A 17,848-nucleotide genomic window follows, 5' to 3' on the forward strand; every position below is an offset into this window, starting at 1 on the left:
TTCTTTATTCTTTATAAAATTTCAGCAAAGCACTTTGTGACTCTTGCGACGGAGACAGCGGCACCAGCGGCGGTCATCAAAGCGTTTAGAAAAATGGGCCCATAACCACTGTTGCTGTCAAGACACCGTTTGACGATTAAGTTAACGTCAAAAAGCACCCATTTAGGGCCACCACCTTCACACATCAAGCACTTCACGCCAGAAAGCTTCATGCAACTGCACGATTACGGCTGTTATTCACTTCAAGGAATGAGCAAGCACTATTAGTTACCTAATATAACCGATCGCCACCATACTGCATCAACATCAGTTTTCCACATAATGGCTGATGCATGCGCATGAACTGCAATGGTAGAAGTGCTCTACACTGTTCACAACTATTTTTCAGTCCCTGCAGGTAAGAGCGCGTGAACATGGTAATACGAAGACTTCCAATGGGAAGTTCACTAACAGATCAATTTGCATCAATATCATGTTTCTTTTCATGAACTAGCGTTATTGTTTTAAAGACCAGGCAAGCTCTTATGTCTTTTTGTCTTGAATACTGCAAGCTGTATACTCTTGTAAGGCAAAGTCCACAAGAAAAACGATTCGATCGCTGTTCACATAAGTTGGGGGATATTTTCAGTACATTCAAGGAGCCGGCGGTAAATTCGTGAAATTGAACGACTTTCGTTGATATACTTCAAGTGTATTTACTAAACAAGGAAGAACATATAGATTACGGTGCATAAATCTGCAAACATAAATATGATATTCCCATAGACTAAGACGATCAGCAGTTCGCGCATTCCGTGTCAATTTCACAAAGCCCTTCATTTCTTTGATAGAGAGACTGTTATGAAAATGATATGAATCAGGGTCTTTTGTGAGGTTATAACTCCACAATTTCGCGCAAGTTCTTGCTCATGTTGACTCTTTGAGCAGCATTTAAGTCAAGAGAGCTTACGCTTGGCGTCCTTTCCATGCGCGCGTGACGAGCACTATGCAGTGCATTCGCTTTGCGAAGAAACCCGCATCACGTGACGCAGTAACGAGCACTTTGTGAAAGCCAAGCGCCGCTCATATGCCTACCTTATTCAGCTAATACTTCTCTCGTGTTTTGTACGTATAATCAGTAGCCGAAAAATCTTAAGCTTTCCGACAATGAGTGGTAGGTATTTCATTCTAGAAAAGCAATTAAACTCTGGGGTTTTACTTGTTGAAACCACGATCTTGTTGCGAGGCTCGCCATAGCTTGGCGCTCCGCAATAATTTTGACCCCCTGGGTTTGCGTAACATGCACCCTATGCACGGTAAACGAGATTTTTTGCATTCCGCCCCCATCGCAATGCGGCCGCGGGATGAAACTCGCTACCTAGAGCTGAGCCATGCAACACCACAGCCACTGGCGCGCCGCGGAGGGTACCGCATGCTTCTATGAAGCGGGAATCGCAGCAAAGAGCCGAGTGGTTATAGGTAATTTTTTAGCTAAGACGGAAATGCATGGCTCACTTTCTTTATCATTTAAGGTAATTGTGCGCTCAGGGAACGCCAATTTGTCTTTTAATCTTGGATTTGAAATCGCAAATTATCTGCCTATGTGCCCATAATTAGAATATTTGAAAATCAACCGATTTCAATTGATTTGTCATGGGGTGCGTGCGCAAGGCGCTGTAAACCATCATTGTGCAAAAAGTGTCGAGGTATTCTTTTTGTTTATAGTTTCAGGGCGTAAGTCACAGGGTGGGCGAATTCTGTTACGTGCTTAAGCAACCAAATATGTTTAAGAAAGAAACTATGCACTAAGAAAGAAAATCGTTTCGACGGCACTAAGTTGTTACTACTGCTCCTAACAGAGAGTTCTATGCGTTTTGTTTCGTACACAGTGCACACACTACTTTCTTGCAACTGAGCACTTGAACCGAAAATGCATAAAAGAAAATGAAATCGTCTAGGTAAACACGTAGTTCGCACACACGGATAATTGCGTAAGGCCAGAATAAAAAATCGGAGCTAAGTGGGGCGGAGAATAAAAGACAAAAATGAGGAAGCGTATCAGAATGGATCGGCTGCTGTTTCGCAGAGCAGGAAATTTTGCATATAAAACACGTGAACGACGATGCTATGATTGCCTCATCGTAATTTGATCGATGAACAATGCTTCAAAGAAGGCAAGAGAGGCCGGCACGCGCCCACAGTACAATATTTCGCTCTCGCTTTCTTTATTGAACGAGAAGATGAATAATGCACTTGCCTTCGCTACCACCTCTTTTTGATGTGTTTCAAATATTTATCTTGTGCTAAAATGTACACACACACAACGTACATAAACGAGCAAGATCGCACTTACGCTACCAGTGATCTCTTCTCCCACACGGCGTACTCATATGCAGGCGTGTTCTTAATGAAATGTATTCTAAACTTTTTGACGCGTTCTTTTAAGCGTCTTGGGGATCCATGAAAGCAAGCACGCTGAACAGCCAACACAATGCGTGCTGCGCTGAGAGTAAAAGAAATGAACAGCACAATAATAACATACGTCTCGCGTATCTTTCTATAGATTGTTCAATGATTTCAAAGTTTACTGCTTGCCACACGTGGGTATTAACAATATGCAAAAGTTTATTGCAGGGACGCGGCTTCCTGGTTTATTTCATTCTCCTTGTGGCTCCAAAGCGCGATGGCGTCACTGTGTGTTTGAGGAACAGTGCATTAGTTCAAAGCTTTCGTTTTGTTTTTGTTTTCATTTTTCATTTCTAGGAGCTTCAATACGTTTTGACAACAGATAACATCCCTGGGTAATTTCCTCTTTTCTAAGAGAAGCTTTACCAAAGAAAAACCAGCGCGTATGAGTTGTTTTCCGGCTCGCATCTTAATTAGTGCAACCGTAGAAGTCCCTCTCAAGGGACATCGCCACTTTATCAAGAGAAATTACTTCGCCATACTGGGATAAGGTTTTCTCCGTCCGCTATATTACTGCCTGCTGTATGGCCTTTGAAATACCTGCAAAATCACCATCACTTTCAGAATCTGTTTAGCGCGCAAAACCCCGCACATGTTGTGATTGCAAGGTGAAGAGCAGCTGAGTATAGGTAGGGGCTGCGTAGGTACAGGGCGCCGAGATGCCAACAATCCTTTATCGCAGGAACATTGTTTCCATGCCCGCAGACAGTGGTTCTAGGAGAAGATTGATTTTTTTGCAATATGGCGAGCGTTAAGCTCAGGGTGAGGTCTGCATAACGACAGCGCGACGGTGGTAGCATACTTTTGACGATTTAACGGCTACAATGGACCGACGAACAAACTCAGAAAGCCCAGTTTCAAGCGGATATAGGCTACTATACGTCGCAGAAAAAGCTACACCCGAAATAGGCAACATAACTATCGTGCCTAAGAATACGAATGGGTGAAGATGGCTTCTCAGTTGACTTACAAAGGACTACTCTACACTAACTCATGCCGTAGCACATGTTATGAACAACTGTTTGGAAACTGGTTGGTTTCTTTCGAAAATTAAAGTCAGCAAAACAATTCCAGTGTTCCTGAAAGGAAGCATTTTTAACTGGATAATTATTGTCCAACAGCCATTCTGTCGGCACTCGGGAAAGTTGTAGTAAAGATTTGTTTTGTGGGCTCAATAAATTTGTCAAAAAACACAATTTATACACAAAGGAGCAATACGGCTATATGAAGGGAAAATGAACGTAATTTTTCCTGTTTAGTATCGTAGAAAAACTAAATAAATATTTCAATTATTACTTACATTAGCTATATTTGTCAACCTCGCAAAAGCGCTGGATATGCTTAACCACGCTACACTGCTCAATAAAAGCACTACGGTATTCGCGGTCGGGTGCTAACGCTATTCACTAACTACAGAAATAATCGAGGAAAATATTTACACGTCAGTGGAACCTCATCATCACGATATAAAACTGGTAGGTGTATACCACAACCAACGACTCTTGGGCGTTCTTGTTTAGAACTTAGATTATGATCCACAATCAGCCCCATTCGAAGAATATATTCTTTACTCAGAAAATACCAAGCTTATTATAAGAGCTATAGAACCGAAAAGTATTTCTATATGACAAAGCTACAACAACCTTAAGAAAGTCATTGCAGTGACGACATGCAAGTATACTTTTCGCTAACCCAGCTAATCGTGACCACGTCAACTTTGCTCCTAAGAAGAGTTATTTAGCGTCGCATAACTGTCTCGTAATGAATAACACATCAGTAGTAAGTGTTATTCATGCAAACTGGATCAGTTTAATATATAAATTCAGAGTTTTCGTAGCACACACCTGTTCATAAAACAACTTTTATCATCTACAGGAAAATACCTCTTCTTACACGTCATACAACCTGTTTCCGCTAAACACGCGGTTAACATTATTATATGCTTAAGTTCCGCACAATCTCACATGAGGTATGCCATAGCAGTTTACAGCCTAACCTTCCAAACAGCGTTGAAACACCTTAAAATATAGCACATAAGACTATGCTACGTGCTCTTGTTGTACGAAAAACAGATTCAGTCGCCGCATGGTTATACCGGGTGTTCAAAATTAAGCTTTATCATTTTCTTATAGTTAGGCACTTGGAGGCACGCGAAGACCACCTGGTCAAATTAGTTTGGTGGCCAGGGGGACACAAAGTGAGATGACGATTATCGCTGTCAGCAGCCGAATAAGTTGAAATTGAATAATTAAATTTTTATTCACTGCAGTAAGTGTGTGTGTTTGCGTTCAAAAGTTAGAGGCAGTCGTGTTTCTACACAGTTACACTTGGAACAATTCTTCTAGCATGTCTGTGCTCCGAGATATCCGACTCCAAATTTTAATTTTCGTTAGCATGATTACGCATGCAAGGCAGAGAGGATCGGCGCAAAGCTTCGAGTGTACTAGAATACGGTTGAGTGGAACGAGAGGCTGGGGCGGCGCATGCTTGGCAGTGAGACACCCGACGTGGAAAAATACTGTGGCGGCGCTGCCATAGAAGTGGATTGGGCCGCATCAAGGTCGCGGCGTTGGAAACTGCTGGCGATACTGCTCGGCAGGGTCATGCGTACTACTTCGCGCGCTGGTATTTGCGTTCAGACCGCTGAAATGGTGCTCATATTTGCATATGACATGTATTTATGCCTTAAGAATAAATTCCTTTCATTATCTTCTTTATGTTATTTTTTTAATGTCACTCGGTGGTCTTTTTCGGTCTCGGGCTGGGTTCGGGCCGGTTTCTAACCGGGCTCGGGCCGGGCTCGGGCTTAAGGTAAAGGGATGGCGGGCTGGGCCGGGCGGGTAACGTAGATTATTCTAACCATAAAACGTTTGGTCGGGCCCGGGCGGGCAGCCCAACGTGAAAACGGGCCCGGGCCGGGCCCGGGCTGAAGAAATCGGCCCGTGCAGTGCTCTACCCAAGATACAACCTTTGAAAACGTTCTGGTATCCTGCCTACATAAAATAGGATGCTATATACCTTTAAAAATCAAAGTTTGAATGAATAATTGATTGACTAATTCATTCATTCATTTGATGCATTGGTCTCTACGTCCCATAAACAGGCTATGAGAGCCGCAGAAGTAGCGTACTTCGGGTAAATTGAGTCTATTCCCTAACGTGCTTCTAGAGTTGTGTACGCTGGCGTCTGGGCATTCTGAACCCATAAGCAAGCGGCCGCTTCCGCCGTGGGTAACTGAACCCGTGAAGTAGTCGAATGACACAGCCTCTTAGCCATGGCGGTGAGTCGGTTAAATGTTCGAAGTGCGTCTTCTACCAAGGAAAGAGTACGTACGAAATAGCAAGTCCGACAATTTGATCGCACTCACCTGAAGGTCGTGGGTGTCTACGCATGCTGTGTAGTTGGACCAGATGATTCCTGTGATTGGATGACGGAACCATGTGGCATTGGCCGTGCACAGCTTGTGCGCTTGTCCTTGGTGAGAAAACGAAATGAAATGATCGAGGAACGTTCCAGGTGCACATTTTTTTTTCTCATCAGTTACCTCGGGGCGAGGGGAGGCGTGGGAGGAAGGAATCAAATGTTGTGCTTTTAACTAGAATTTTCACGTTGCCACCGCACGCAGCTCATGTATTAGCAGAGCAAGCAACTCGGTCTTAAGTACGACATATATAATATTCGAATATAGACTGACAGTCTACGTTGTAAAAGAGCCACCGAATGACCCTATTGCGTTGAAGGCGATATTACACGCCACCTTCAACTTTAATAAAAGGTGTACTCGTGTCGGGAAGTAAGAAGCAGAGAGCAAGCCAATATATAATCGAAAAGAAACAGCGGTATGCTATTTCGCTTTTGTTATTCTTAGTTTGAAGCAGGCCAGTCTTCATTTGTCTGTTGAGAGCAAGCTTTAATTTAGTATCCTATTATGAACCCAAAGAATGCATTATACGGATTTACGTGTCAGTATATACAGCTGCATATAAATTTGATCGACGATTTTTTTTGGCGCAGACTAGGGTCGCGAGAGATGAGGGCGTGATGGTATTTAGACTGCGTTTACTTACTCGATGAAATGAATCCAGCCACGAACTGTGGGCAGGGGGCGAAAGCAGTCTGACCTGCAGGTGTGTCATCCCAGCAGTTCCAGCCGTCCCACGTTCGGGGACAAAAGGAATCATTGACGCCTGCAGTCAATAAACTTTCTGGTCAATGCTGATCCTCCAGGCATCCTGATTGCCGACGCACACATAAATAGTGGGATATACAAAGCGTTACCCTGTTCCGGAAATGGCTTGAGAAGAACGTGCTCCAGGCAATGCTTGAAGTGGTGGATCTTCTGCTCCCACATCCAGTTTTCACCACGCGGCGAACTCTGCTCCCAAGGAACGTACTCCCCGATTTCGTCAGTAATGTCCCACAGGAGCTTTAATTCTGGGTCCTAGAATGAGGAGACGGAAATTGGATGTTCGGTCAGTGTTTTCTCCCTGCTTTATAATAGTGCACACTACAGCTGTGCTCGTTGATGTTTGAAAGCCTGTGAGGAAACTAAAATGTGGCGGCATGAAGAGACGCAGACATTCTTTTAAACTTGTTTGTACTCGGAATTTCTCCCGATTCGCGAGGGAGAAGTTACAATTTAATTCGTCGGTAATAGCGGTAACAGATTTGGTTTAGTTAACCTGCCGCATTATGATGCCGCTTATCGCGATCTTGAGCACCGCTGAGCTAATACTTATGAATTTCAAATTTCCGCAGTGGTAAAAATGTCGCAGTTTCACCCGAAAGGCGAAGGATCAATTGCGATAGCAAATTAGCAGAGAGCTACACGGAGCAAGGATAGTAGTTTTATCAGCTGTACAAACTTGGACATGCAGCTGCACCAGCAACGCGCAGAACTGTTGTCGACGCCGTCGGCGTTTTGCCCGCGTCCGCACCGAACGTGCGGGGGGGGGGGGGGGGGGGGGGCGTTGATGGCTGTGGCCGGTACCTCTGAAGGCGGCTCGGAGGTTTTCGACGACATCAGAACGGGACACTCGTCGAGCAGCGTCGGAAGTCTTTACCACATTCTCGCCTCGCAACGTTTTTAAATGCGAAGCATTTCTTTGCGAGCATTTGCTATCTTGAGAGTATCTATCTATCTATCTATCTATCTATCTATCTATCTATCTATCTATCTATCTATCTATCTATCTATCTATCTAGCCGCCTACGTCCTTGCGCTCGCATGGTCGTTTCGGTAACTTGGTATGTACCAAAATTAGTATACTATGACAAGAGTATATGACGAACATAAATGATATGTCGTGACATGAATTTTATGACACGCGTGTCATGTAGCTCATGAAACAGCCGCCTACGTCTTGGTGCTCTCATGGTCGTTCCATTAACTTGATAGGTACCAAAATTCGCATAGTATAACAAGAATGTATGACGAAGATAAGTGACAGGTCATGACATAAATGTCATGACATGCCTGTCATATAGATCATGACAATGACCCAGCGAAAAAGATTAACACTCAAAAACCATTGAAATGGGTTCGGACGTTGGTACTAAGTGAAGGAAACACTAAAGGATGGTGGTATAAATGGTATCCATAAGCATGACTCAGCCAAAACGTCAATGATTCAGCAAAAAAAAAAAAGCCTAGCCCTCACAAGCCACTGAAAGTGGTTCTGACGTGGGTAATAAGTGACGGAAACATTAAAGGATGATGGTAGAAGTCATAGTCATGACCATGACTGAGCAAAACTGACAATGACTCTGCGAAAAAGATTAACACTCAAAAAGCACTGAACTGGGTTCAGACCTGGGTACTAAGTGAAGGAAACACTAAAGGATGGTGGTAGACGTTCTAGTCATGAGCATGACTCAGCAAAAACGCCAATGACTCAGAGAAAAACATTAACACTGAAAAGCCACTGAAATGGGTTCGGACGTGGGCGCGAAGTGAAGAAAACACTAAAGGACGACGGTAGAAGTCATAATCATGGGAATGGCTGAGCAAAAATGACAATGACTCAACGAAAAAAAGATTATAACTAAAAAACGAACTAAAATGGTTTCGGACCTGGACCCTAAGTGAAGGAAAGGCTAAATGTTGATGGTCGAAGCCATAGTCATGAGCATGTCTAAGGCTTGTGCCTTAAAGGCTTGCGCCTCTTCGGTGTAGCTAAAGGGAGTCCTGAGGACTCATGACATGAATTTCATGACATGCATGTCATGTAGTTCATGAAAGAGCCACCTACATCTTGGTTCTCTCCTCTCATGGTCGTTTTGTTAACTTGGTAGGCTGCCCGCACACTGCTTCGCATAATATCGCTTCCCACAGGGCTTGCGATCTGCCGGCTTTTATATAAATACGCATTTGGGGCCGCAGCTAAACGTCGCCTCCCCTCCCGTCCCCCCACAACCTTTCGCGCGACGGAATAAGTCGCGTTTGCCCTATATATATGGTTATTGTAAAGGAGGAACGAGACGCTTAATTCTGTAGCCCTTCAGGGAGCATGGCGCAGAACGCGCGGTTGCTCTCCGCCGTGCGTTCGCTCCCCGTGAAAGCGTGCGTCCCTCGCTTGCTTTCAGCATACGGCGCGCGTCGACGATTTGATCGCCCTTGGACGTCCTACGGAACCTAACGGCGACGGCGATGGCGACAGCTGAAATCCGCTTGGAATGTCCATATAATTGCTATCACAATAAAATGGCGACTTAGGGTGTTTTCCTTCACCACTCTATGACGCAGTTAAAGAACATGAGGCACTTCTCGGAATTGCACTAGACAACTAGAGTCACAGTAAATATTTCTCTTTTGCAAAACGGCTTGAAGACCGCTTGCGCGAATGTTTCGAGCCATAGAAAGGTTTGTGTAGAGAGCTTCCTATTCTTTATGTCTGCATTCTTTGAGAATTTCGGCTTTAGACAATGTAATTCACATATATAAGCTAAATGCCTACAAGCACTGCGAATTGCTAAAACAATTCAAATAGTCTGATATTCAATTCGTAATTGATTCAGGAATGAAGTAGTCAGATCTATCGACCATTCGTTTCAAATTGAATATCAGGTATAACAACACTTTCGGAGTCTGCAGAACCCGCCGCGATAGTACAATGGCAATGGGACTCTGCTGCTGGTCGCGCGTTCACTTCCCCGCCGTGTAGACCGCATTACTATGGCGGCGCAGAATGCCAAGACACTCGTGCACTAAATTCAGATGCACCTTAAATGACCCCATGGGGTCGAAATTAATGCGAATGTTCTCAATACGACGTTCCTTATGCGACGGCTGTTGCTTTGGGACGTGAAATCCCACAATTAAATATTATGTTGCCGTCTGTAGGAAGGACACCAAGTGCAGGGTATGATTTCCAGCAGGGTAGCCACGCTTGCTGCGGAGAGGCACCAGTTGCTCTGTGAATGAGTAAAGTAGCTAACTTCTGCTCCGTTTAATAAAAGAGGATGCTTCCCTTTAGGCTGCCTGCGAACTTTTCTTCTAATTCACATTAGCAGCGCGGACTTAATACACACTCGTACAAAAAACAAGTAGACGCTGCGAGGGATGTCCAACGCTCACCCAGTCTGCTTGTTTGTTTCTGTGTGAGTTTGTGAGTCCGCGCAGAAAACATTAATGCAAGCTCCAGCAACCAAGTAGCCCGAATCACTTCATTGATTGTGTTCCAAGTTTAGGCAAAGTAACTAACGAAGCAACTTGTCACTCAAACAATCTCACGGTGTCTGAATCCATTTAAAACAATGCGCAGTGCTCCATCAACGTCTGGGGACCTGGTGCCCCTGTGTTTCTTTACTCTCATTGTCATGACGCACCAGAACAAACCGCTTTTCAGTTGTGTCTCTTCAGTAAAGCTCTTCAGTTGACCGAAAGCCCAGATGTGAGTGGCATTACGTGTATCAAATAGCGTTAACTAGCCTTTCTATCGTTTAATGAAAATACACTTCATGCACGCATCTCTTATCTTCCCCGTTTAGAAATTAGAAAATATTCGGTATTCAGTTCCTTACTCCAAAGTTGGCTTTCAGTGACAGTCCTAATCGATCTGATTCGGAAGTCCAGCTATCGAACGAAGCTGATAGGGAGATATGAGCACGAAGTAACTAATCTACATGTAGAGTCCTTAACATTCGTATTGTCGCAACCATAATATCTCCCACATCACCGCTTCCTGCATGATATTCCACAATTTTCAGTTGACTCCCATAGTGCACATTCTGCGTGCTTTACAATATGTTTCGACTAGGGGAAGAATAAAAAAACGAAAATACCTTATGCCTGATGACCGGCTGAACCTAGCATCTATTTCTTTAGCTATAAACCGTTTAGTTGCCCGTGTGATTGCAATCTTATCGACAAAACTACATTGCAACATGCTTACGGCCGTCAACTTCGCTGGCGCTAGAGAAGCTCTGTTTTCACGTTACGGATTTGAACCTATCATCCCTCGAGAGTAAAACACTGAACTTCATTTGTGCCGAAGAGCACCAGTTACATATACGACGCGTGTATTTCATGCTGAAGGATACCAGCGCCTTACTACCGAGATCTCCAGAAACGTGCATTTGGAAACAATAAATCAGTTCGAAGACAGATACTTTCGGTGCTTTTCGCTGAAACGCCGTGTCGTGGGTAGTTTAAACAAGACTGGCCGATCTGGCGCCTACTGCCATGCTTCTCACGCCATTTGAAAACGTGACAGTGATTTTTGTGCATAGAATAACGGTTATTACTATTAATACTCTAAGGAGAAAGCGTCCTTAAAGTATTATTCATTACGTGGTTTAAGCAGTAATGAGTTACGAATCAGGCAATCTCTAATATTACGTAACGTCCCCTTCGAACATTTAGGCAACGCGAATGAAGGGGTAAGACCTTGACAACACTCATTAGGTCCTAACCAAGAATTCTACTGCAGGAACATGGACACTCTACGGGTACTCCGCAACAGACTTAGCACTGACGACAAGATTTTAGCACTGACAACAAGAATTCTTTTCAAGCGAAGCTTGTGTTGCGTTACAGATTTCGGTGGCGGCGTAGTCACGCAAAAAGTCAGGTGTGGCGTATACCCTCCTTGGGTTATGCGGGTATGAGCCAGGGATATGTAGATATGAACCAGGGACAAGAAATAAAGAAGGAAAGGAAAAAAGAAAGAAAGAAGGGAAGGAAGAAAGAAAGAGCAGGTACGGGGAAAGCTACGCCAGCGCCGTTTTACGTGAAGCGCGTGACCAATCAGGATTATTTGATGTGTCGTGGGGAGGGAAAGGGAAGCAAAGGGGTGTGCGCCGCGTGGTGCGTTCCGCCGAGGAGCAGGCTGCGTTTGAGCAACGGCGCCGCAAATTCGCTCGGGAAAGGGCTCATCGTCGACGTGCCCATTCTAGCGTGAGGGCTTCCGGAGCCCAGGCCAAACGTCAGCGAAGAGCCACCGACCCTGACCTTAGGCCAAACGAAGCGGAACGCTGCGACAGCGTCGTCTTGCCACAAGCTTCACTTACCCCCATTTCCTCGACAGCGGAGTGGCTTTGAATTTTTTACACTTCACTCTTGTAGTTTATAAAACAAAGCTAGCACCAGAAATTATGAAACCCTTTCTCCCTTAGTTAAATAACTGAAAAGGGCTGTAAATTAAAACCACGCGGATCCACAGTTGGGATCGAACCCGTGTCCTCGAGCAACGCAATAGCCGCAGGGCTACCTTGGGGGGCACAGAACTGTTGATTTGACGTACCGCCGCTTTTGTAGGGGCACTTTGACACTACGGTGCTTTATTGCGGCTTTACGTCTGCACACCCTGCGTCAGTTGTCCGCTTGACAAATTGGTGCGGTGTTTATTTTATTGCGATAGCAATTATATGGACACTTCAACCGGATTTCTGCCGTCGCCGTCGCCGCGCGCCGTATGCCCGAGCGGAAGCGTGCGGGGACGCGCGCTGTCACGGAGAGCGAACGCACTCAATCTCCCACGCGCAAGCAAGGAAGCGGGAAGCCAGCGCCGGAGGGAGCGGGGGGGGGGGGGGGGGGGGGGCGCACTTTTACTCTGCCAACAACCGCGCTCGTCGCTCCGCCCGCACCGTCTCTTATCTCCCCACGGCTCTGACCTTTATGCGCCGTGCATTCGCCGCTCAGTTTCCGTTGAAGCGATAGACCGCACGTACCTTCGCCGCTGCGGCGTTTGCGCTTGCTGCCAGCGTTTTGACAGTCGTTGTCTGCGGTCATTCAGTGTGATCTATTCATGTTTGTTTGTGCGCGCTCACACCACGCTTGTTCATTCAGTTAGTAATAGTCGGGCGACATTTTCCAACGCACGCTACACATGCAATGCTGCCCGGATCGGCAGTGGAGCGCTACAGGTGTGTCCCTTCGCACGCGCTGCCCACGGGAAGCGCGTCTCATCAACACCACCGTTTCACACGCGCCTTCTCGTGGTCATCGAGTCTCTCTTCATGTCGGTCTACTTACGCCGCAGCACACCTGCTTACTTAATCAGCTCATGTTTACTACAATTGATATTGCTACCAAAGCCGCTCACCTTACTTCGTATGACATTGCTGTGTTGCTATCGCATTCATTGCTTCGCCCTTAGGGCGAAACTGTGACATTTTTTTGAGAAATACCAGAAACGTACCGTACCGTACAGACGTACACGCACGGCGGCTGATGCACGTCGCTCGCTGCGCACCCAAGAGAAATTGCCGCGTGTTGTAGTTAATGCTGCAGCGAAAGGCTACGAAGTGCATCTGCGACAATCTTGTATGAATGTCATCAAATAAATTTCACGGACAATGAGCTAAAACATCCTCAAATTGTTCCCCGGCAGGCGACAGCAACACCTACAAGCCGCGCTAACGAGGATGAAAGGCTCATCGCACACGCTTTCCTCCTCCCATACTTATAGGGCCTATAGCAAGCGAATTTTCATCTATTAGAGAAGTTCAATATAATTGCAGCGATCATGCGGCTTGAGGAAGCATCGTTGCAGTGAGTTCATTTAGAGAATGACGCGAGATGTCACTTCCTTGCGAGGTAAGTATACCAACCAGCCTAACGTTTCAGGTTCTCGTCAGCTGGGAACGCTCGTTTTCCTGTTATCATAAATGCCATGATCGCACAAATTATTGTTATGCGTCACTTTCGCTGTAGAGAAACTGACAAACAAACAGCTGTGTAGAACACTTGTATAACAGTTGAAACCGGAATACTGCATAATAAAAAAAGAATGTCGCAGTTTCGCCCGAAAGGCGAAGCATCGATTGCGATAGCAAATTAGTAGAGAGCTATTCGGAGTAGGGATAGTAGTTTTATCGGCTGCATAAACTTGGACACATTCGCTTACTAACTGAATTAACAAGCGTGGCCCGTGTCAGCGGGCACAAGCAAACATGAATAGATCACACTGAATGACAGCAGACAACGACTGTCAAAACGCTGGCAGCAAGCGCAGCCGCCGCAGCGGGCGAAGGTTCGCGCGGTCTATCACTTTAACGGAAACTGAGCGGCGAATGCACAGCGCATACAAAGGTCAATGCCGTGTGGAGATAAGAGACGGTGCGGGCGACCGCCACTGCCGGGCATAGTGCAGAGGAGCTGCGCAGAGGAGAGGTTGTTGGCAGAGGAGAAGCTGCCCCCCCTCTCCCTCCCGTGCTGTCTTCCCGCTTTCTTGCTTCCGCGTGGGAGATTGAGTGGCCAGTTCCCCTTGCGCCTGGTTGCAAGATAAGCATTTGGTGAAGCAGCACAGCGTCGCCCCGCCTCTCTCCCTCCCTCCCTCCCATACCCCCACGGCCTTTCGCGCGACAGTTGCGTTTGCTTTCCGCCGTGCGTTCGCTCTCCGTGATAGCGCGCGTCCCCCGCGCGCTTTCACTACGGCTTTCGCATACGGCACGCGGCAACGATTTTATCGCCCTTGGACTTTATACGGAACCTCACGGCGACGGTGACGATGACGGCGACGCCGACAGCAGAAATCCGGTTGAAGTGTCCATATAATTGCTTTTGGAATAAAATGTGGGCAGGGGGGCTTGCACTAGTGGTGCAAGGCTAGAGTATGTAGCGGAGCTGGTGATCGACCTAGCTTCCTCCAGGTGTTACTAGGCTTGGCTAAGTTTTGCTAGGAAATGCTAAGTGCTGCTAGGTACGGTATTCCGAATCGGCTCGCCGCCGACGCGCAGATTCTCGCTTAGCCGCGCGACGCGCTTCAAGATGAGTGTGTGTACAGCATCCTTCTTCGTCTGTCCGGATGTTCTTTGGTCGTCCCCATGTCAAGGCTACATGTTCCGCCGAGAGTTCTGCCACCGTCGTGGCGGCTCCGAGCTTTATCTCCCCGGTGACGTCACGGCCAAGTTGCGCCACCACAATTGCCGGGGCGTGGCTGGTCGAAACCTGCCCAGCCGCCACCAGGGGCGCCTGCTGCAGTCACGGATACCGCGCGCGTTCGACGCGAACGCGGGGAAACGGGGAAACGGCAGCAGCTCTGCGCGTTGACTCGTTGGTGCTGCTACAATTTCTTTCTCTCTCTCTCGCTCTCATTTTCTCTTTCTCTCTCCCGAGCATAGCACGCGCAGCGCGCATGCTCTCCTTCCCTCTACTTAACATACCATGTCAAGGGAACATGTTCACGGAACGGAGAGGAGGCAAAGCACACGCCGCTCCGCGGCGTGGTTGCTAGGCAACGCACAGTGACGTCTTGGCTGGGCGAGTTTTTGCGAACGCTACGCGGGGAAACAAAAAGCTTATACAGCTCCGCTGTTAAAAAGATGCGGAGACATATTCTTACGACCTCATTTACCTATCCATTGTCGAAGTGTTTGCTACAGCCTCAGACATCTCTTCTTCAACTACTACTGACTACTTTACGGAGGTGACCATCATGACTGCGTTTCGCTCGTCTTACCACTGAAAATGATCATTGATGAGGCAATAACGAAAGGAACAGTGTGCCGAAGGATCATGAAGTGCACCTACGTTAGAGCAGTTTAGTTGATCTGGAAGCAGTGTGCTTTTCTTTAGCACCGACGTGTAGCATTCGATGTGGTCCTAAGATGAAGTATACTTTATAGACTCGTTTAAGGGCTGCAAATTTTTCACAATTTTGATCAGATGCGGCCCTTCCACGGGACCGCACGTTTAGGTCAAAATGGTGCGTGCGCAGCCAGCGACTTGTGCACACCCGGAAGAGGAGGAAGAAATAAACTTTATTGAAGACAAGGGGAGGAGGACCCGGATCTTGTACACGCCCCGGCGATAGCCGGGTCGTGTACAAGATCCCGGCATTGTACAAATCGTGGCGTGTACAAATTGCGGCATTGTAGAAGCGGCAGGCAGAAATACGCAGCGCGCGAAAATTCGACGGTGCGCAGGCACGGCGCTCGCGGCATCGGGCCACCGGACGCGATTGGTTCTCTATGGGAAATTTGAACGCGACAGCGTTAAGGGCCCCGTGTCGCAAAAAAACCGGTGTCGGCGTCAGGGGCGTTGCCCGTCATAGAAAATCGTTCCGAACCACCCCGACCGTGCAGTCCCTCCGTGTGTTTGAAAGGCGTTAGTGAATAAAAATTGAATTTCTCAAAGTAATGACCGTCAGAAAATCCTAAAGTACGATTTCACCACAACCTTCTTACAGGACAGCATCGGATTGTAATTTGAATGGACGAGAAAATATCATTCTGTTACGGGGAAACTTAAACACAAACCACTTTTCCAGCATTTATACGATAGACCAGCGGCACGCCCGGATAGGTTACTTGATAAAACACCATCCAGATGGCGCCCGCGTCCCCGGCCGGTCATACTGCGACTTAGTCTGCCTAATGCGTTTTGGACACGCGCGCGCCTCGGGGCAACAGCAAACAATTATTAAAAAGAGGTCCTAGGGCCTTCACATTTTGATATAAGACGGCTTGTATTGCCCTTGGAAAGATGTCTTCCCACCAAAGCATTTATGTTAAAAAGTGAAGCCGACTTTAAGGAGCACGGAGTAAGCTTGGTTTTTGTGAGCTGGCTTTCTCACGTTGTGTGTTGCAGTGATGCCTGCTCATAAGAAAAATGTGATGCGAATGGGGCCAGATAACGCAATCGCGTTCCACTCTTAAAGGCGAAGCTGAAGGATCCTCCAATTTTTCTCTCCATATTTTGGGCTGCCAATTTGGGGGTGCGACCCTTACACGACTGCGGCCCTTACACGAACCTTTGAATTTGCTTTTACTCGATAAATTACCGTTTTCCCAGACATAAGCTTTAATTCTCATTATTCTCATTTGCTTTGAGCACTGACACATATAGGCAGACGCAGAAAGGTTCAAGAAGGTCGCGAGCGGTTAACTAGCCTACGCTTCGTCTGAGCTGCGGCTTCCTTCAGCACAGCCAGTAAGTGCCACGACACAAATGCACGCCCAAGATCCTTGAGAAGTTTAATTTACGCCGGACGTGGTTTGTGCTGCATATTGTGAAAAGTACTTACGGGGTTTAGCTTAGTTGTGCAATAGCCGTAGTGGGCGAGTGGGCCTTTCCAAGAACCTTGCGTGAGGCAGTGGTAGAACGCCGTGCCTGCGATGGGGTAATAACAGCGGCAAGTGAACAGATAAGTGAACAGGAAGCCCATTTTTGTCAGCATTATAGCAGAACAGCCCATTTTTATAGTGTCAACACACGTATGGCAGCACGACTGGCATGGTGAATGGCCGCTAAGTCACTCTACTTTCTTCTCGAAGACCAACGACAATATTTTACGAAAGCCTGACGTCTGCATGCTTCATATTTGATACCTCCTGATTCATTTCTGTAGATTCCTGCATACGTAAATATATTAAGGCCTAAACAATTTACCTGTCGTTTTCTTTCACTTTTCACTTTCACTTTATTACCTTAAAGGCCCCCAGGGTTGGGGGTATTACATAAGGGGTGGGCAACAAGTATAAAGTAAATAATACACAAGCAAATGATGTTTAAGTACATGTTTGCTCGCGGTTAAATATGGAAGTTATACAGCTCAAAAATGTGGATGGGCAGGTGATTGTGGTGATGTCGTATGGAAGGCCGTTCCAGTCCGAGGCTGAGCGTGGGAAGAACGATGACGCAAAAGTGGTAGTGTGCGCACATGGCCGGGCGACTTGGAGGGGATGACCAATGCGAAGTGAAATGCGGGCCGGAGGACTGATGTAGGGTGGATGATTAAGTGAGCTGTAAAAAAAACTTATGGAATAAGTACGAACTAGCGATACGACGCCGACAAGCCAGGGTTGATATGCCGGAATCTGCTTTCAACGATGATATACTAGTATTGTATAAATAGCATGAATGAATGAATCTTCTGGCACGATTTAGTACCGATTCTAGGCACTTTATTAGATATTTTTGGTTAGGACTCCAGATGGCAGATGCATATTCCAGCTTAGA

General features: G+C 46.6%; 1 protein-coding gene across 19 annotated transcripts in view; it reads right to left on the reverse strand.

Annotated features, from left to right (window-relative positions):
- Nucleotides 1–17,848, reverse strand: part of LOC119439997 (calcitonin gene-related peptide type 1 receptor-like) — a 400,718-nt gene that overhangs the window by 232,346 nt on the left and 150,524 nt on the right. For 11 of the 19 annotated variants that reach the window (XM_049661300.1, XM_037704949.2, XM_049661296.1 and 8 more), the window contains 4 exons: nucleotides 16,914–16,999; nucleotides 6,724–6,886; nucleotides 6,513–6,632; nucleotides 5,813–5,919 (listed from right to left, as the gene is read on the reverse strand). The exons of 3 other annotated variants lie outside the window; for them this stretch is intronic. In XM_049661300.1, coding sequence (XP_049517257.1) covers nucleotides 5,813–5,919; nucleotides 6,513–6,632; nucleotides 6,724–6,886; nucleotides 16,914–16,999 — 476 coding nt within the window. The remainder of the gene's footprint in view (nucleotides 1–5,812; nucleotides 5,920–6,512; nucleotides 6,633–6,723; nucleotides 6,887–16,913; nucleotides 17,000–17,848) is intronic. 5 more of the 19 variants (XM_049661302.1, XM_049661284.1, XM_049661295.1 and 2 more) reach the window with 4 other exon arrangements.

Source organism: Dermacentor silvarum, chromosome 2, assembly GCF_013339745.2.
Source record: "Dermacentor silvarum isolate Dsil-2018 chromosome 2, BIME_Dsil_1.4, whole genome shotgun sequence".
Classification (NCBI taxonomy): Eukaryota; Metazoa; Arthropoda; class Arachnida; order Ixodida; family Ixodidae; genus Dermacentor; species Dermacentor silvarum.